Source organism: Numenius arquata, chromosome 26 (assembly GCF_964106895.1).
Source record: "Numenius arquata chromosome 26, bNumArq3.hap1.1, whole genome shotgun sequence".
NCBI lineage: Eukaryota > Metazoa > Chordata > Aves > Charadriiformes > Scolopacidae > Numenius > Numenius arquata.
The window spans coordinates 2,581,584-2,597,305 of NC_133601.1; the positions used below are offsets into that span (position 1 = coordinate 2,581,584).

The window sequence follows — 15,722 nt, forward strand, 5'->3', positions numbered from 1 at the left end:
CAGCTCCTTCGGTGCCCGCCGCAACCTAGAACGGGCCATCGCCAGCGTTACGGCACAGCAAAGGGGGGGGGGGGGGAAGAAAAAAACCAACTTAGATGAGAAACGAGGAAGGTTTTGTTTTTTTATTTTAAAAAGTTTATTCTTCCTTCATAGAAACATGTAAAAACTGGAAATAGCAAACTGGCTGGGCCAGAGCTCCGTATAAAACCACCCAACCACGCATAGTAAAAAAAAAAAAAAAAAAAAAACCAAAACCTATTTTTATATTAGCTTTTAAGTTAAGATATGTACACGTTTACAATTAATAAATACATAAATACAAACTTTCTGCTTGCGTTTTACAGCCAGGATTTTTTGAGGCGGTGGTGAGGAGGGAGGAGAAGGGGCGGCAGCGGGAGGGACGGGTGCTTCACAGGAGAGGGGCTGGCGATGTCCCTCGCCCTCTCCCACCGCGCTGGGGGTGGTCCCAGTGGACTGGGCTGTACTGGGAGGGCAGCACAGGGAGCCAGCTCAAGTAATGCAGTATTTTTTCCAGCCAAGTTGTCCCTGAGCTACGTGTTGAGAGCCAGAGCGAAGGGCGAAGGGCTTGAAGAGCAACCCATCCGGCTGGAGGATGGATGGCAGGTCACCCACGGCTCAGACCTCAGTGCATTCACCTCTCCACGCTGGCTGGGGACAGCCAGGGACAAGCAAAGCCACCCCACGACCAAGGGAAGGAGAACAAACCGACTTGACCAAGGTCAGAGAAGGAGGTTTTTGGCAAACTGAGTTTGCAGCCCACGTTCTCCATCCTGCTCCGAGGAGGAACTCCCCCCCCCAGACCCTTTTCTCAGGCAACTCCAGTGATCACAGCGAGTAAATCCCTCTTTCCAACTCCCTGAAAGGAGCGTGCAGAGAGGTGGAGGTCAGCCGCTTCTCCCAAGGAACAGGCGACAGGACCAGAGGAAACATCCTCAAGTTGCGCCAGGGGAGGCTTCAGATGGATATTAGGAAAAAACGCTTCACCAAAAGGGTTGTCAAACCTTGGACCAGGCTGCCCAGGGCAGTGGTGGAGTCGCCATCCCTGGAGGGATTTAAAAACCGGGCACGTGGTGCTGAGGGATGTGGGTTAGTGCCGGACTTGGCAGCGCTACGTTAATGGTTGGACTCGATGATCTTAAAGGTCTTTTCCAACCGAAACGATTCTGTGATTCTAAATCATTCCCACCCTCCCCTCAAAGTCCAGTTTCAAACTGGTTCCTCACAGCAAGCAGAACCGCTATCAGCTAAAACGCTACTCCCTTAAGAGCTTCGAGAAAGGAACCCAAGAACCCCAGTAATGCTTGCCCACCGAGCGTACAGTATTGAGCTTGCTGGCCACCTTAGAGATGTTCTACAAGCAGAAGCCGTTGCGTGATGCCAGGAACCCCCCGAAGAAAAGACGGATGATCCAGTTAAAAACCACAGGGATGCCTACATCCTGCAAAAAAGGCCCTTTTCTGCACCACTCTTGAAGATGTCTGGAGAGCACCAGTGCTTCCAAGTGAGATAGTCCCAGAGGCAGCTTGCGATACGTTTTTAGGCTCTTTGGGTTGGTCCAGTCAAATCAAGGCACTGGTTTTCGTAAGGAAGCACCGACATCGAGCCCGTAGCTTCCGCAGAGAGGGCCGTGAGGTTTGTACTTCGTGAGAGGATCAAATCCTCTGGGCTCGTCTGAACTGTACAATGGCTTCAAAAAGAGAAGAGCCACAGGAGAGCAATAAAAAGACAAAAAATTTCAAGTGTTCTTAAGAGGTATTCATGGTTTTTAGCTTGAAGTGGGGAGATGTGGGGCCTGCCCTGCTCCTCAGCTCACTTCGTATTGGAAAAATCCCTGCTGGACCAGCTTGGAGGAGATGTCTTCTGCAACCCCTCCGAGATTGATGCGGCGCAGGGTCTCCAGCAGTGTGTTCACGGAGGCGTTCATCCCTTGTCTGTTGAGCCACGTGTGGAGCATCTGGAAGAAGGGCTCCAGCGAATACTTGTCGTTCAGTTCCGCGAGGACAATATCGTTCTCCAGCAGATCAAGGGCTCGGCCGTACCTCTTCCAGTCCTTGTAGGGCACGTCTTGGGCAAAGAACTCAAAAGAGCGTCGCAAAACTAAAGGAGGGAAGGAAAAAGCTTAGAGAACAGGGTAGAACATGGACAGCTGGGTCAGAAAGGATTTTGCCCAGAAAGCTCATCCCACAGGTTCACCCTGTGCATCCCCTGGGCCCCAACACTTACGGGTAACGGGGTCTTGTCCCGGCACGGGAACCAGATTCCTCCTCTCGTTGCGGTTGTTGTCCTGCGTCTCCGGCCTCCCTCTCTGGTACCTGGTCATCCGCCGCACCAGGTAGTCCTGCGGCAGGAGAGAAGCACAAACCAACCGAGTCAGGTGGCCCCAGGAGGGCAGGGCTCACACCGGCCCCCTCAGGGATGCCACCTACAGCAGCAACATCCATCAAGAGCAGGGCTTGCTCATCTTGAGCTTGAAGGGGCTCCGGTATGGAACAGCCCTCCCTTTAACCCGGGGTCCCCACCAGGGACCCTGTATGTGCCAGCACCTCTGCCAGGGAAGTGATAACGGCACTGGAGAGGGGGCTCCAAGGGCTACACACACAGCAGGGGGGCTACCAGAGCCCCTCCTCGGCTTGGCCCAGCTCTCCCGCATCCCTGTGGAGATGAGACTCATCCCCCTGCTCCTCCAGCCCTCCCAGGAGCTGCAGGCCAAGTGGGGAGCAGAGGGGGGACCTCACCCCAGCCTCACAAACAGAGCTGCCAACACCCCCCCCCTTGCCATCCCAGCAACTCACCACCACGCTGCAGGACTTCCTGCTCAGGTCCCTCCCGTCCCCTGGAAGACGAAAATCGTGTTGTGATGGCTCTTCCCCCAGGCAGATCCTTCTTCCCACCCAACCCGCACCCACACAGAGCCCCCGGCTGGCGGTGAGGGCTCCGGGGGTCCCCAGAAGCTCACTTGGGCAACAGCAGCACCCACATAGCCGGAGGGCGATGACCACAACAGCAAGCAGGACCACAGCTACCGCCGCAATGATCGCGATCCAGTTGTCTACAGTGGATAAAACAGGGTGTTTGAGGAGCTGCTCCCAGTCCCCTCAGCAGGAGCTCACACCTCTGCCCCCCAGCCCGCCCCCCCCCATCCTCCAGCAGCTCCCCCACTTACAGGAGGAGCCGGGCAAGGTGCCGGTGGGGGGACCACACTGGCGGTCGCTGTGGGGCGTGCAGGGAGCCAGCTCCACTTCGTCTTGGGAACACCTGGAAAAGGGGGTAGGAACGGGACAGGTTCAGGGGCTGGGGCTCCCAGCACAGATCCTGATGCCCCTCCACCTCCCCACCCCACCACCCCCCATGGCACCCAACTCACCGGGGCCGGCACTTCTGGCACATCTCGCAGGGGTGGTCTGGGGAGCAGAAGGTGCCGCTCCTGCAGGCGCACTGGGTGTTGCTGGTGGGTCGGCAGGGACTCAGCTCCACCTCATCTGTGGGGCAGAAGGAGATGGCTCTACCCCAGCCCCTCCACCCCACGCTCCTCCACCCACTTCCCTCATTAAGGCCGCTAACGACCCAGGCTGACCCGCAAGCCTGGGCAAGACCATGTCACTCTGCTACAGAGTTTCAGCCTTGCCCTTTCCTGCCCCAAAAACCTCACCATGCCCAACAGAAAAGCAACGCTTGCATCAAAGCTCCACCAGCAGCAGCCTACGACGCTGCCGTGAACCCTGGTCCAGGCTGGATGGAGGTCTCGTGTCCAAGCTTTGTACGAGGGGATGCTGCAGCAAACGGAGACGTAGGTCTGGCACAAGCCACTACACCAATTCCAGACCCAGACCCCCACTCTTTGGGGACGCTGCAGGTGACCGTGCTCTTTAAATAGAGAGGTCTCCAGTCAGCTGAACCCAGCCTGCGCTACCAGCCAGTGTCGCCCTCTTCCACCACCAGCTCCTACCTTCCCTACACGTCCGGCAGGGGAGGCACTTCAAAAAGTCATTTGGGTATTCGGTGTATTCGTTTGGGTATCCGATGGATTCGTCTTCTTTACACGGCAAACACAGGCTGGAGCCATTGGGCTCTTTACAGTGATCCGCGACGTACTTGCCTGCAAGAAGAAGAGGGGAAAGCAAGGGTGAATCTGTGAACACACAGCAGAGGACAGGGATGTCTTCGCAGAAAGGGAGCCGATTCCGCTGCCAGTGCGGTTAAGGGGCAAATTGGGAAGGATCAAAAGGAACACGTTCCCATAAATGTGTCCTTAGATCTCACGACAGGTTCGATCTCACCAGGTTTGGGGAGCAGGGGAGAGCTGGAGCACCCACTGCCCCCCTGCAAGGAGCCAGGCGGAAACACAGCGGGGCTGGAGGTGGTGTGATCCATGTTTGAGACCATCTTACCCGGAGGGCACTTCTTGCAGTAGAGGTTGCTCTCCTGGACATAGTAATACTCTTCTCCTTCCCTGCCAGGGTCCAAGGGATCCAACTTGTCCCTCCTATCCAGTGCTACCGCAGAAGTTTCCAAGACAGCCTCCTGTTAAAAAAATAATAATGCTTAAAACCATCCCAAATGCACGGGGCAAGGGAAGAAAGAGAAGGGCAAGAGCTGCTCTGCTCAGTGCGCTCAGGTGAAGGGAGAGGAGCTCTGGGATGGCTTGGAGGCGCTGGACCTGGTGGCCAAACCTCCCCTCGATGCAGGTGGAGGGCACTTTCCCTGTACCGGGATGGGTATTTCCTTGGCAAAGCGCAAGGAGAAGGTTTGCAGAGGGATTCCCGTGGGCCAGGTTATCAGCAAGGCAAAGGCTCGCTAACGCTTCCTTAGGATAACACCGGGCCCCTTTTTCCTTCCCCAATTTCTGAGCTCGTCAACCCACAGCACCGAAGAAAATGGAAGGGCAGGGAAGAGGAACAGGGAGGACGTTTGTGGGGAGGAAACCAGCCCCGTGTCAAGGCTGGTACGTGGCTCCCGCGCCCACAAGAAACACCCGGGCTGCTCTGGGCTCCCGGGGGACAGCGTGGCCTCCGGTGTTTCCGCATTATCCCCGGTATCTTGCCCTGGATCGGGAAGCCAACGGCCCCATTTCCGTCAGTTCACCGTGCACCTTTCTGCTGGCTCAGCTCTTTCTGAACCTGCTGGGTCACCCCAGCTGCGGGGGGATGATGCTCAACAGGAAAGGCCAGGGGGTATACAGGCTTTGGGGGGGTATTTGGGTACCCCATATACCTGAGGGGCACAGTGCCCTCGGCATCTCAACCAGCATAGCTGCCCCATGGATCTAAAGGGATATAAACCTGCCCCCAGCCCTGCATGAGAGGGAAGGATGATGCCCGGCACCAAGAGTCCGGCAGAGGCACCTTCCCCTTCCCCTCCCATACCCCGAGCCCGAAACCTGCCTCTTAAAGCAAATATTTCTCCTGTGAGTCAGAAGCTGCCTTGGAAGGCTGAAACAATAGAGATTCGAGCTGTCCCAGTGTCCCCTGAGCCAGCCGATTCTCCCGTCCTCCCCGGACACTTCCCGAGCTTGTACAAAGAAGGGTGTGAGTGCCAAACTGGCCACAGCAGGTCCCATGGGTCACGGGGCTGCAGAGCGTGACGCAGACCCACAAACAACATCAGCCAGGCCACGGAGAGGGCAATTTTCAACCCCCATTCCCCAGCACGCAGCTTTGCCCGGACAGACATATGGACAGGGAGAGGCACAGACACCCCCAAGCCCCAGCCAGCCCAGGAACCCCAGGAACGGGACCATCTCCAGCCCCTGACTTGGAGGAACCAAATCCACATCCCTCCACCAGCTTCTGGCTCCGCATCTCCCGCTGCTGCTTTCTCCAGCTGGGAGGGTTTGTGAGTTTATAACGTGCTTTTCTAGCCAGCTTAAGAGGAAAAAAAAAAAAAAAAATCTTGCTTTTACCTCCCCGCCACAAGCGCTTTTACCCACCCTGGTCTTGAAAGTCTTCAGGGACTGAGACTGGGCAACCTGTCCCAGTGCGGGGAATTAAAAACCACCACCTTTTTCTTCCCCATTTAAACTCTGCCAGGCCGTGGAGGTGATCACAGCAACAACACAGTGTTATCTGCTGTTTGGAAAGGCCCCCTCAGGTGCAGGATTTCACCGCTGTTGATGAACCAGCTCCTCGGCCGAGCTTGCACAAGCACACGATAAGGTTTATCAGCCCCCGGCACCTTCCCCAGCAAGTGCGGCTCAAGTGCACGGCCCCAGCGCAGAGCCCTCGGCAGGCGAGGGCTGCCATCCCTGACTCAACCCATCAGCCTCGCAAAGCACGAGGAGAAACCAGGCTGGGAGCCGTGGGCGAGAGGGCAATGGTATTCAGGAGTAGTTTTCACCCACAGTAAACATCCCAAGAAAGCAACTGTTGCCTCAAGGCGGAGGAACTACCAAGCGCAGGAATCCCCAATACCCTCACCATCAGCTAAAAGCCTCTGGGTGATCAGGTCTGGGGAAAAAAAATAAAGTAAAATAAAATAAAAAGCTCTGGGAATCGTCAAGCTTTGAACTTTCCCTTCTTCCACCTCCCCGGTTTGTGTTTGGAAGGGGGTGGGTCCCTCGCTGAACTCCTGACCGGTGACAAACATCCCGGCAGGGTTCATACACAACCCTCGATCGCAGCAAGAAAAGCTCTTTGAAAAACAGTGTTAGGGCCCAGGGATAAAAGAGATGCCAGGCAGACACCCAAAATGCTGCTGCTCCAAGGGCACAGGTCTGACAAATACAGGGTTCGGGGTTTTTTTTGGGGTGCATTAAAAAAGAGCGTGGCCAGCAGGTCCAGGGAGGTCATCCTCCCCCTCTGCTCTGCCCTGGTGGGGCCACGTCTGGAGCACTGGGTCGTTCTGGGCTCCCCAGTTCCAGAAGGACAGGGAACTGCTGGAGAGAGTCCAGTGGAGGCCGTGAGGATGATGAGGGACTGGAGCATCTCTCTGCTGAGGAAAGGCTGAGGGACCTGGGGCTGTTCAGCTGGAGAAGAGCAGACTGAGAGGGGATCTCGTGGATGCTGAGCAAAAGGGTGGGGGGCAAGAGGATGGGGGCAGGCTCTTCTCAGGGGTACCTGGGGACAGGGACAAGGGGCAACGGGTACAAACTGGGACACGGGAAATAAGGAAAATGTCACTTTGAGGGTGGCAGAGCCCTGGAAGAGGCTGCACAGAGAGGGTGCGGGGTCTCCTCTGGAGATATTCAAACCCACCAGGACAAGTTCCTGTCCAACCTGCTCCGAGCAACCCTGCTTTGGCAGGGGGTTGGACGGGACGATCTCCAGAGGTCCCTTCCCACCCCTACCATTCCGTGATTCTGGTTCTCCCCACCCCCCTCGGATGCGGTTCGTGCTCTCGCAAACCCAGCAGCATTCCTCCTCAGGAGCCCGTGGCCCAGGTCCAGGCATGAAGCAACAAGCTCTGGTGAGGAGAGGAAGGAACTGCACCCACGGAATGGTGCGATTATCACGTGGGGCAACATTGGTCCTGACCGGTTCTCTCCTCCCTTTTTCTTTCATTAAAAAGGAAAAAACCAAACAAACCAAAAAAAAAAGTTAAAGAAAGAGGCTGTTAAGAGCGTGATGGGTTCAGTTAGGCTTGATTTTTTCAGAAAAGTCTAAATAAATCCTCCTGGGCAACGTAGGGAAGGAACTGGATGAGAAGCCGACTCTTTTAGAACCTGTTATGGGCAGCACTGAGCTCAGCAACCGCAATTCCAGCGCCGGAGCAGCCACCACGTGTCCCGGGGCCATGGCTCCCTCGTGGCGGCAGGGATTGCAGGCCAGTCCCGGGATAAAACCCCAGGGCGGGATCCCCCGGGATAAAACCCCAGGGCGGGATCCCCCTGATTTCAGGTGAGACAAGACTTTAGGGATTTCCCAGCTTTACAGCAACGCCCAATCCATGGGGAAATATGACAGGCGCAGGTGGGATTTTTTTGCCCTAAAAGCCAGTGACGCTCAGGGTTTGGGCATCCTTTGGCCAAGCCGGAGGGACGGCATTCCCGCCGCGGCAGGTAGCCCAGAGCTGCCAGCATCCGAGCCCGATGCCTTCAAACATCCCGCGCAGCCTTGGCATCGCCACGAGATCCCGACCCCGACTGGCAAACAAGGCTTGGAGCGAAGGGAATGGAAATCCCCTCCGGCACAGGCAGTGCCATAGGGCAAACCTCCAGCCCCACGTCACCTCCCAGCCCCACGGCCCTCACACAGCCAGCGGGCCAAAGCGCTTGCGCACTTGCCCACTGCCCCACACCCAGAGGGCTGACATCACCCTTCCCATCCCACCTCACCTCCATGTTGCCACTCTCCCCTCGCCCCACACCCTCAGCCCCCCATATTTCAACCCCCCCTGTACACTGCAAACCTGCCCAGGTGAGCCCCCACAGCCCTGCTCTCCTCCCATGGTCCCTGCCCAGGTGAACCCCCCCCCAGCCCCCAATTGCCCAAGTGAGCCTGCCCTATAGCCTCAGCTTCCCCCATAGCCCCTGCGCCATGTGAGACTCCCTATAGCCTCAGCCAGCCCCTCCCCCAACCCCCATCCCCTGGAGCAGGTGAACCCCCATAGCCGCTGCTCTCCCCATAACCCCCAGATCAGGTAAGCCCCCCATAACCCCTGGAGCCCTCACCCCATGGCCCCTGGAGCAGTTAAACCTCACTATAGCCCCAGCTTCCCTCCACCCCAGCGTCTGACCCATATGAGCCCCCCTCAGTGCCCCCCATTGCCTCTGACCTGTCTGAGCTCCCCCAGCTCCCCTCCCCATAGCCTCTGACGCACATGAACCCCTCCAGCTCTCCCCCCATAGCCTCTGACCCATATGAGTTCCCCCCAGCTCCCCCCCCATAGCCTCTGACCCATACGAGCCCCTAGCCCCCTATTTCCCCCCCATAATCGTTGGTAAAGGGGACCCGCACACACATTCCCCTGCTCTCCCCCACATAAGCCCCCAGGCCCCTGCTCCCCTACACCCAGGGGGTCCCCCCCATTCACACAGCCCCCCCCCCGCCTGCCTGAACGTGCCCCAGCCTAGGGCAGCCCCCAAAGACCCGCCGTTGCCCCCTCCCCACCTTACTCCCCCTCGCAAGACCCTTTCCCAGCCCGGCGGACCATGCCCCTCGACGGCGCGGCAAGCCCGGGCATGCCGCGGCAGCCCCGGGCAGCACCGACGGGGGTCCGGGACCCCCCCCGCAATAAGCACCACCCCGGTCCCCTCACGACCGGTCCCCGCGTCCCCACGTACCGCGACCACCAGCAGCAGCGGCAGGAGGCAGCGCCGTCGGGGCGCCCGGCGCATGTTGCGCGGGATGGGGGGAGCGGAGCGGCGGCGGGCACGGCTCGGAGGATGAGCACGGCACCGGGCACGGCTCGGGGGTTGGGGGGGGGGGGGGGTGAGCACGGCACCGGGCAGGGCTCGGGACAGGCCCGGGTACGGCTCAGTCGCGACAGAAGAACCTTCTCACAGCTCAGTGGATGGTGCAATGTATGGAGCGCAGCGGGCGGGCCCGCTTATATAGGGGGGGGCGGAGGAGGAAGAGGAGGAGGAGAGAAGAGGGAGGAGGGACTAGGGATTAGGGACTAGGACCAAGATTAGGACAACTAGAACCAGGATTAGGACGACTAAAACTAGGGCGACTAGGACTAGGGTGACCAGGACTAGGATTTGGGCAACCAGGACTAGGACTAGGATGCCAAGGAGGGCTAGCCCGGGGCAGGTTTCTCTGCCAAACCTCCTGGTGGTCCTGCCGCCACCGAGAAACCACAGCGGGGTTTCGGTGTGGGGTTTGGTAAAAGCCAAACTCGCCTCTGGCAGCACTTTTATTTTTTAGCGTGCCTCATTTTCCCTTTTCTCACTGATTTCCTCTGTGCCCAAAACGGGTTTCGAAGCTCCGGAATCAGATCGGAGCCGGCAGGAATGCTTCTCCCGGGATGTTCTTGCTCGCCCCCCATCACACAGCAGCCGCCTCATGCGAGCCAAGCCACAGGTTTTTTGGTTTTCCAGGGAAAAGGGGATTACACATGTATTCCCTGGTGAGAAATCCCGGCCACCACTGGGGCTCCGGGGGGGGGGCATGGCTGGGCAAGGTGCAAAGGCTCAACTGTGCCGAAAAAAACACTCACTTGTCTTACAAAACAGGTATCTCTTCGCCTCTGAGCTGGAAAGTGGGGAAATTCCACCTCGGGTCTGAGGTTTGGTTTTCTTTCCTTTTTTTTCTTTTTTTTTTTATGGGAGGGAACTTGAGCTGAAAGGAAAAAAAAAAAAAATTAACAAAAAGTTAAACCTTTGGACTTTTTGCCCTTTCCCAACCAGCTCTTCTGCAGTCAGGGTATCTGGGGAGCACGTAAGGAAAATTACCCCCTCGACAAAAACCAAACAGGAGCAGAAGAGGTGGGGATTCGTTCATTTTTTCCTTGCCCCGAGCTCAGGAGCGAACTAAATCCTGGTGTGTTTTAGCGGGATTCAAGCGGAGTCCTTCCCTCCCTCCCTCGGAAATGCCATGACTCACCGGAGGCTGCGGCTGAATAACTCGTGAGCGCCTGATTTTTTTCTAACCCTGCCCAAGGCAGAGGGAACTGCAGGTGAGAACCTGAAAGTCTTTGGATGGGGCTCCAGGGAAAAAAAAAAGGGGGGGCTCACCAGGCAAAAAAAATGCTTCTTGCCAGGGAAAGGGCTCAGTGGATTGAAAATCTGGGTGGCCACAGGGCTGGTGGCCAGCTCACCAGCATCATCGTCAGCCTCGGGGTGCGGAGGAAGGCTGGGAGGCTCCGAGGGGATCAGCAGAGCCGAAGCGAAGCCGCTCAAAATGCGGGTATTTGGGAAGAATCTTCCCTTTGGTGCCCACCCTGGCAGCAGAGCGGGCGTTTGTGCTCCCAGGTGTGCTGAGCGTGAAAACCTGGCTTTCTCCTCGCAGACGCGAGGGCCTGTCCGTGGGGAAAATAATTAAGCTGAAGTGTAATTTAAAGGAGAAGAAGAATTCCTGCTTGTTTCCTGGGTGGGTACTTCTATTACAAGCCCCAAAAAGTATGCAGGGCCTTTTGTTTAACCAAAACCATGTGTTCTGCGCTCCAGATACCACTGACTTCAGCTGAAGTCATTTGGGTCCTTAGAGAATAGTTAATTTTTTCAGTTAATTCAGGAGAAATGCAAGTCCACAGCCTCTCCGCATTGGCATATTCCATGGGACAGGGAAGGAGCTGGGTCACCCTCTCTCTGAAAAGCCAACCTGATGCTCTTTGGGGAGCTCGGACGGGAGAAGGCTGGACGTGGAGCAAAGGGAGACACGGAAGAGGAGCTTCCCAGTTCGCTCCATAGTTTATACTGGTCTCTCGGCCACATCCCAGTAGCGGGAGGCCAACCCTCAGCATCCAGAATCCGAGACCTTATCTTCCTCCTGCCAAACACTTGTCAGGAACCCGCGGTGCCTTCTCCATCCAGCTCAATCACCCCATTTATAAAACTGAGCGGAGTTATCGGCGCTGACAAACCACAGAGATAATATTTTTACGCAGCTCCAAACAAAGCCGGTTTTGTGTCCGGCCAGTGGGTATTTAAGCTCCGGAGGGAGGTGGGCGATGCTCCCCTCTCCCACTCCCCAGCCCGTCCCCAGGGGTGGGACGCCCCAGCAGACACGTCATTCACCCGCCAAGCAAGAATTTCCACCCCGGGCCGAGCTGGTATTTCCATTTAAGGCTGATTCGCAGGGGCTGACACCGGTCACGGGCAAGAGAGAGGGTGTTTGTTTATCACCCAGGGCCAGGCCTCCCGAAAGGCACCCACTCCTTATCACAGCCTGAGCATCCCCACCCCTCGCTCCGAACCGGGAGCCCCCCAGGAGCCGGGGAGGCTGCACCACAAGAGAAGAATCGAGGGGAAATTAAGGTTTGGGCCACCAAATTCCTCCTCTTCTTCCTCAGCTCTGTTGCAAGTGGTAAATAAAATGAGCACAAGGGTTTGAGTGGGGCCGTGGCTCGTCTCCCACTCCCGGGCCACGGGGAGAAGGGAGATGGGAGCCCAAAGTGCCCACAGAGGCCACCCCCGTAATAAACAGCCAGCGGCTGGGGAAGCCTCGTCTTATCGGCCACGGTTAGTGGTTAACCTCGCCCCAGTCAGCTGCCCCCGCGGCGCTCGACGGTTCAGAGCCTTGAAATACTCCTGTGCTGTCTAACGCGGCGTCGGTTTGCTCATTGTCCATCTTTAAAGGAGATTGGGGGGAGTGAAGGAGGGTCTAATCTCCCCTCCCAGAGCATTTTGCTTTTAACTGTGATCCTCAGCACACGCCGGGAAAGTGATGGGGTACGTGCCTGTATATATATTATTTTGGAACATCAGCATTCAGCTTTTTCTTGCCTCTCGTCTGTTTTTTGTGCCTGGGTGGGAACTGAAGCCACACGATAATTTTGACCTTTCTCCACCACCACCCCCCCATGTCCCTTCAGATAAACAAATGATTTATCGCAAAAAACCCAAGTTCCTCTTTAAAAGAGGGAGGAAAAGGTCTTGCAGATGATCCAGGCTGTGAACTTCATGAGAACGGAGCTCGATTCCCTGACGTGCTGCAGCCCCTTCCTTGTGCAAGCCTGGGCAAACCAGCCCGGCCCTGGGTGCCTCAGTTTCCCCTCTGTGGCTGAGGGATGCTCAGACTTCTGGCTTCCCATCCTTCACCCACCATATTTTTGGGGTTCGGGAGATGCTCAGGGCAAGGGGATGGATTTCTTCCTCCTCCTTTCTCCCTTCAACTTTCCTGCCGCAGCTTCTGCGCACGCAGGGCAGGGGAAAGGGTTAAATGCGTCCCCTTCCTCTGCCAACCTCGCTCCTAAAAGCAAAGGGAGACTTTAAACAGCAAATGTAGAGTCTGAGCTAAGATCTACGCTTTTTCCCTTCCCTCCTCCCTTCCCTCTCCTTGAACCAGGACTTAAAAGGAGCTCTGGGATGCAGGAGAGGGGTGAGGGTGTTGCAGACTGTGAGCTGCAGCCCAGGCTCTGAATCCGAACCAAGGCACCTGCCAGCTTCGAAAAGGGGGCAGAAACCTCTGGCTGGGCAAGTCTACGGTTTGAAATGATCAATATTCCATAAACCCCAGCTTTCTGCTCAACCTTGGAGAGTCCCATCCCAGGCTAAATCTCTGCAGGGCAATGCTAGGACATTACAAACTCCCAAAAAAGCCTGCAGCTGCCCCGCAGCTGCCTGCTCCCGCAGCCCAACTCCTCCGCAGAGCAGAGCCGCTCCTGCCAAACCACTGCCCAGTGGGACCAGTCTCATCCCCTGCCACGCGCATAAACCCGGAGACTCCACGAAAGGGACGGAGTTGCTGTTGTTACATCTCCCCACGCAGCTACAGAAGCAAATTAAAACTTGGCTTTGGGGGTTATACACTGAGGACGCCTTGGATCTTTTCCCCAAATGCCTCAAAGCGCATAGTGTCATTCTTCAGCCAATGTGTATTTTTAATGTCTATCTTGTATCACAGTTTTTTCCACGGCTGAACTTCCAGGAGGAAGTTTCTCGTGCGGCAGGATCCTGCGGGAGCGGGATCAGCTCATCACTTGGCTCTTTTTATTGCCGAACATGTGACGCCTGGCTCTGACAGCCTCCAGCGCCGCGGGTTCAAGGCCGATTTTCCCAGGTGTTTAAACACAGCCCCACGCGGCTCCTTTGAACAAGACTCGTGGTCAGATGCCACCGTTTGGCTTCCTCCGCACGGTATTTGCTTTGCTGACTGTGGCCAAAACGTGCCCTCCTTGGCACAGGAGGTTTTTGGCAGAAAGGTTCCTGGCTATCCCAGGTTCTGGGCTATGAATGGCTTCACAGTTAGAAGGCAACATTGTTTTGGGGCTGGAGCTGAAAGGATTAATATAAAATTTGAGCTTGACACAGAAAGCTTGTAAGAAGATAAAAATAGGCTCTTGCCTCTGCTGAGTCATCTCCTGATTTAAAACATGGTTCAGGGTGTGTATGAAGGCTGCTCTGGGACCTGCTGCCTTCCCTGCGGCATCGAGGTCTGGCTGGGGGAGGAGAGCCAAGGCGGTGTCACCAAACCCTCTGAATGGACCATGGCTGTCTTTTCTTTGCCGTTGTCAATGCCTTTTTGCTCACCAACACGCTGCGAGTCGGCAGGGCTGCGTGAAGGACCGGCTCTGACGATGAATGTAAAATAATCTCAATGAAAACAAAACCAGCAGCCGCCCGCGGTTGTGAGCAGCTACACTGCAGCTCGGAACAGGCTCCCGCACAGCTCAGCAGCCTCGGAGAACCCTCCGAATTAAAAACACAGGGTAAAACAAGCTCCACGTCCCGTGTCTCTGAGAGCCGGCTGACTTCTCCCTGATTTCTGGAGAAACCCTGTGGGCACGGGGTAACTCCTGCACCCCAGCGGCTACAGGGTTAAGCTGGTGACTACATACCTCCCTCTGACTCAGAGCCCGCAGCACATGCAGCCTGACCGAAGCGCTCCTTCCCTCTGTGCCTCTCAGGGAAGCCAAACACACCCGAGAAACCTGGAAAGTCCAAGCACAAGGAATGATTAACCCCTAAGTGATGAAGTTCAACCAGGGCAAGCGTAGAGCGCTGCACCTGGGGAGAAATAACCCCGCACACTGGTACAGGTTGGGGGTGACCTGCTGGAGAGCAGCTCTGAGGAGAAAGACCTGGGAGTCCTGGTCACCAACAGGGTGCCCATGAGCCCAGCAATGGGCCCTTGTGGCCAAGAAGGCCAGTGGCATCCTGGGGGGGCATCAGGAAGAGCGTGACCAGCAGGTGGAGGGAGGTCATCCTGCCCCTCTGCTCTGCCCTGGGGAGGCCCCATCTGGAGCACTGGGTCCAGTTCTGGGCTCCCCAGTTCCAGAAGGACAGGGAACTGCTGGAGAGGGTACAGCAGAGGGCTACAAAGATGATGAGGGGCCTGGAGCATCTCTCTTAGAAGGAAAGGCTGAGGGACTTGGGTCTTTTTAGTCTGGAGAAGACTGAGGGAGGATCTGATCAACACCTATAAATACTGAAAGGGTGGGTGTCAGGAGGATGGGGCCAGTCTTTTTCCAGTGGTGCCCAGTGACAGGACAAGAGGAAAAGGACACAAACTTAGTTCCATCTAAACATGAGGAGGAACTTCTTTCCTGTGAGGGTGGCAGAGCCCTGGAAGAGGCTGCCCAGAGGTGGTGGAGTCTCCCTCTCTGGAGACATTCAAACCCCTCCTGGAACCTGCTCTGGGTGGACCTGCTTTGGCAGGGGATTGGACTGGGTGATCTCCAGAGGTCCCTTCCAACCCCATATCATTCTGGGATTCTGTTTGCCTACAAGGGACAGGGCACCCCAGTGCCGAGGTCCCAGACACAGCTCGATTCCCCCCGGCTCTGCAAGACCAAGAAATAGCACATAAGGTGAATGCAGTGATACTGAAATACCCAGAACTTGGCAGCTCTGCTTAAGCGACCGAGTTTGCCTCCCCTTTTTTTAGTGGCGTTGAGCTTTGCTCTGAAAACATCAGACTTTGCATAAAGAAACTCTTCTCTCTCGCTCCTCTCCTGCGTCCCGATGCAAGGCCGTTGCCCTTAGGAAACAGGGGGAAAATGGCAAGGATGCTGCCTTGTGAAGGAAAAAAGGGAAAACAGCTGGGAAAGGACAGGAAAGCCAACATCTGTGGATGTTAGCTAAGACACGGGTCTGTAAGGTCCCGGTCAGATGGGTCTAGGAGGGGTTCTCATGTCCAGTTTCTCACATGGTCCCTGTGAAG

At 56.4% G+C, this 15,722-nt stretch overlaps 1 protein-coding gene across 1 annotated transcript; it reads right to left on the bottom strand.

Annotated features, from left to right (window-relative positions):
- Positions 1–1,825: 1,825 nt before the first annotated feature.
- LOC141475769 (tumor necrosis factor receptor superfamily member 10B-like) lies at positions 1,826–9,292 on the bottom strand. Its single transcript, XM_074164269.1, has 9 exons — positions 9,239–9,292; positions 4,410–4,542; positions 3,968–4,117; positions 3,386–3,500; positions 3,185–3,276; positions 2,978–3,070; positions 2,814–2,854; positions 2,245–2,359; positions 1,826–2,118 (listed from the first exon to the last, which is right to left on the bottom strand). Exons 1-9 carry the CDS (start codon positions 9,290–9,292, stop codon positions 1,826–1,828), a joined length of 1,086 nt encoding a protein of 361 aa, XP_074020370.1.
- Positions 9,293–15,722: the final 6,430 nt, after the last annotated feature.

Excerpts from the sequence above, each read along its gene's own strand:
- LOC141475769 (XM_074164269.1), bottom strand. The coding sequence starts at position 9,292 with ATGCGCCGGGCGCCCCGACGGCGCTGCCTCCTGCCGCTGCTGCTGGTG. Across the intron at positions 3,501-3,967 it reads CTGCCGGACGTGTAGGGAAG|ATGAGGTGGAGCTGAGTCCC; the intron begins GTAGGAGCTGGT and ends TCTGCCCCACAG. Across the intron at positions 2,119-2,244 it reads GGGACAAGACCCCGTTACCC|TTTTGCGACGCTCTTTTGAG; the intron begins GTAAGTGTTGGG and ends TCCCTCCTTTAG.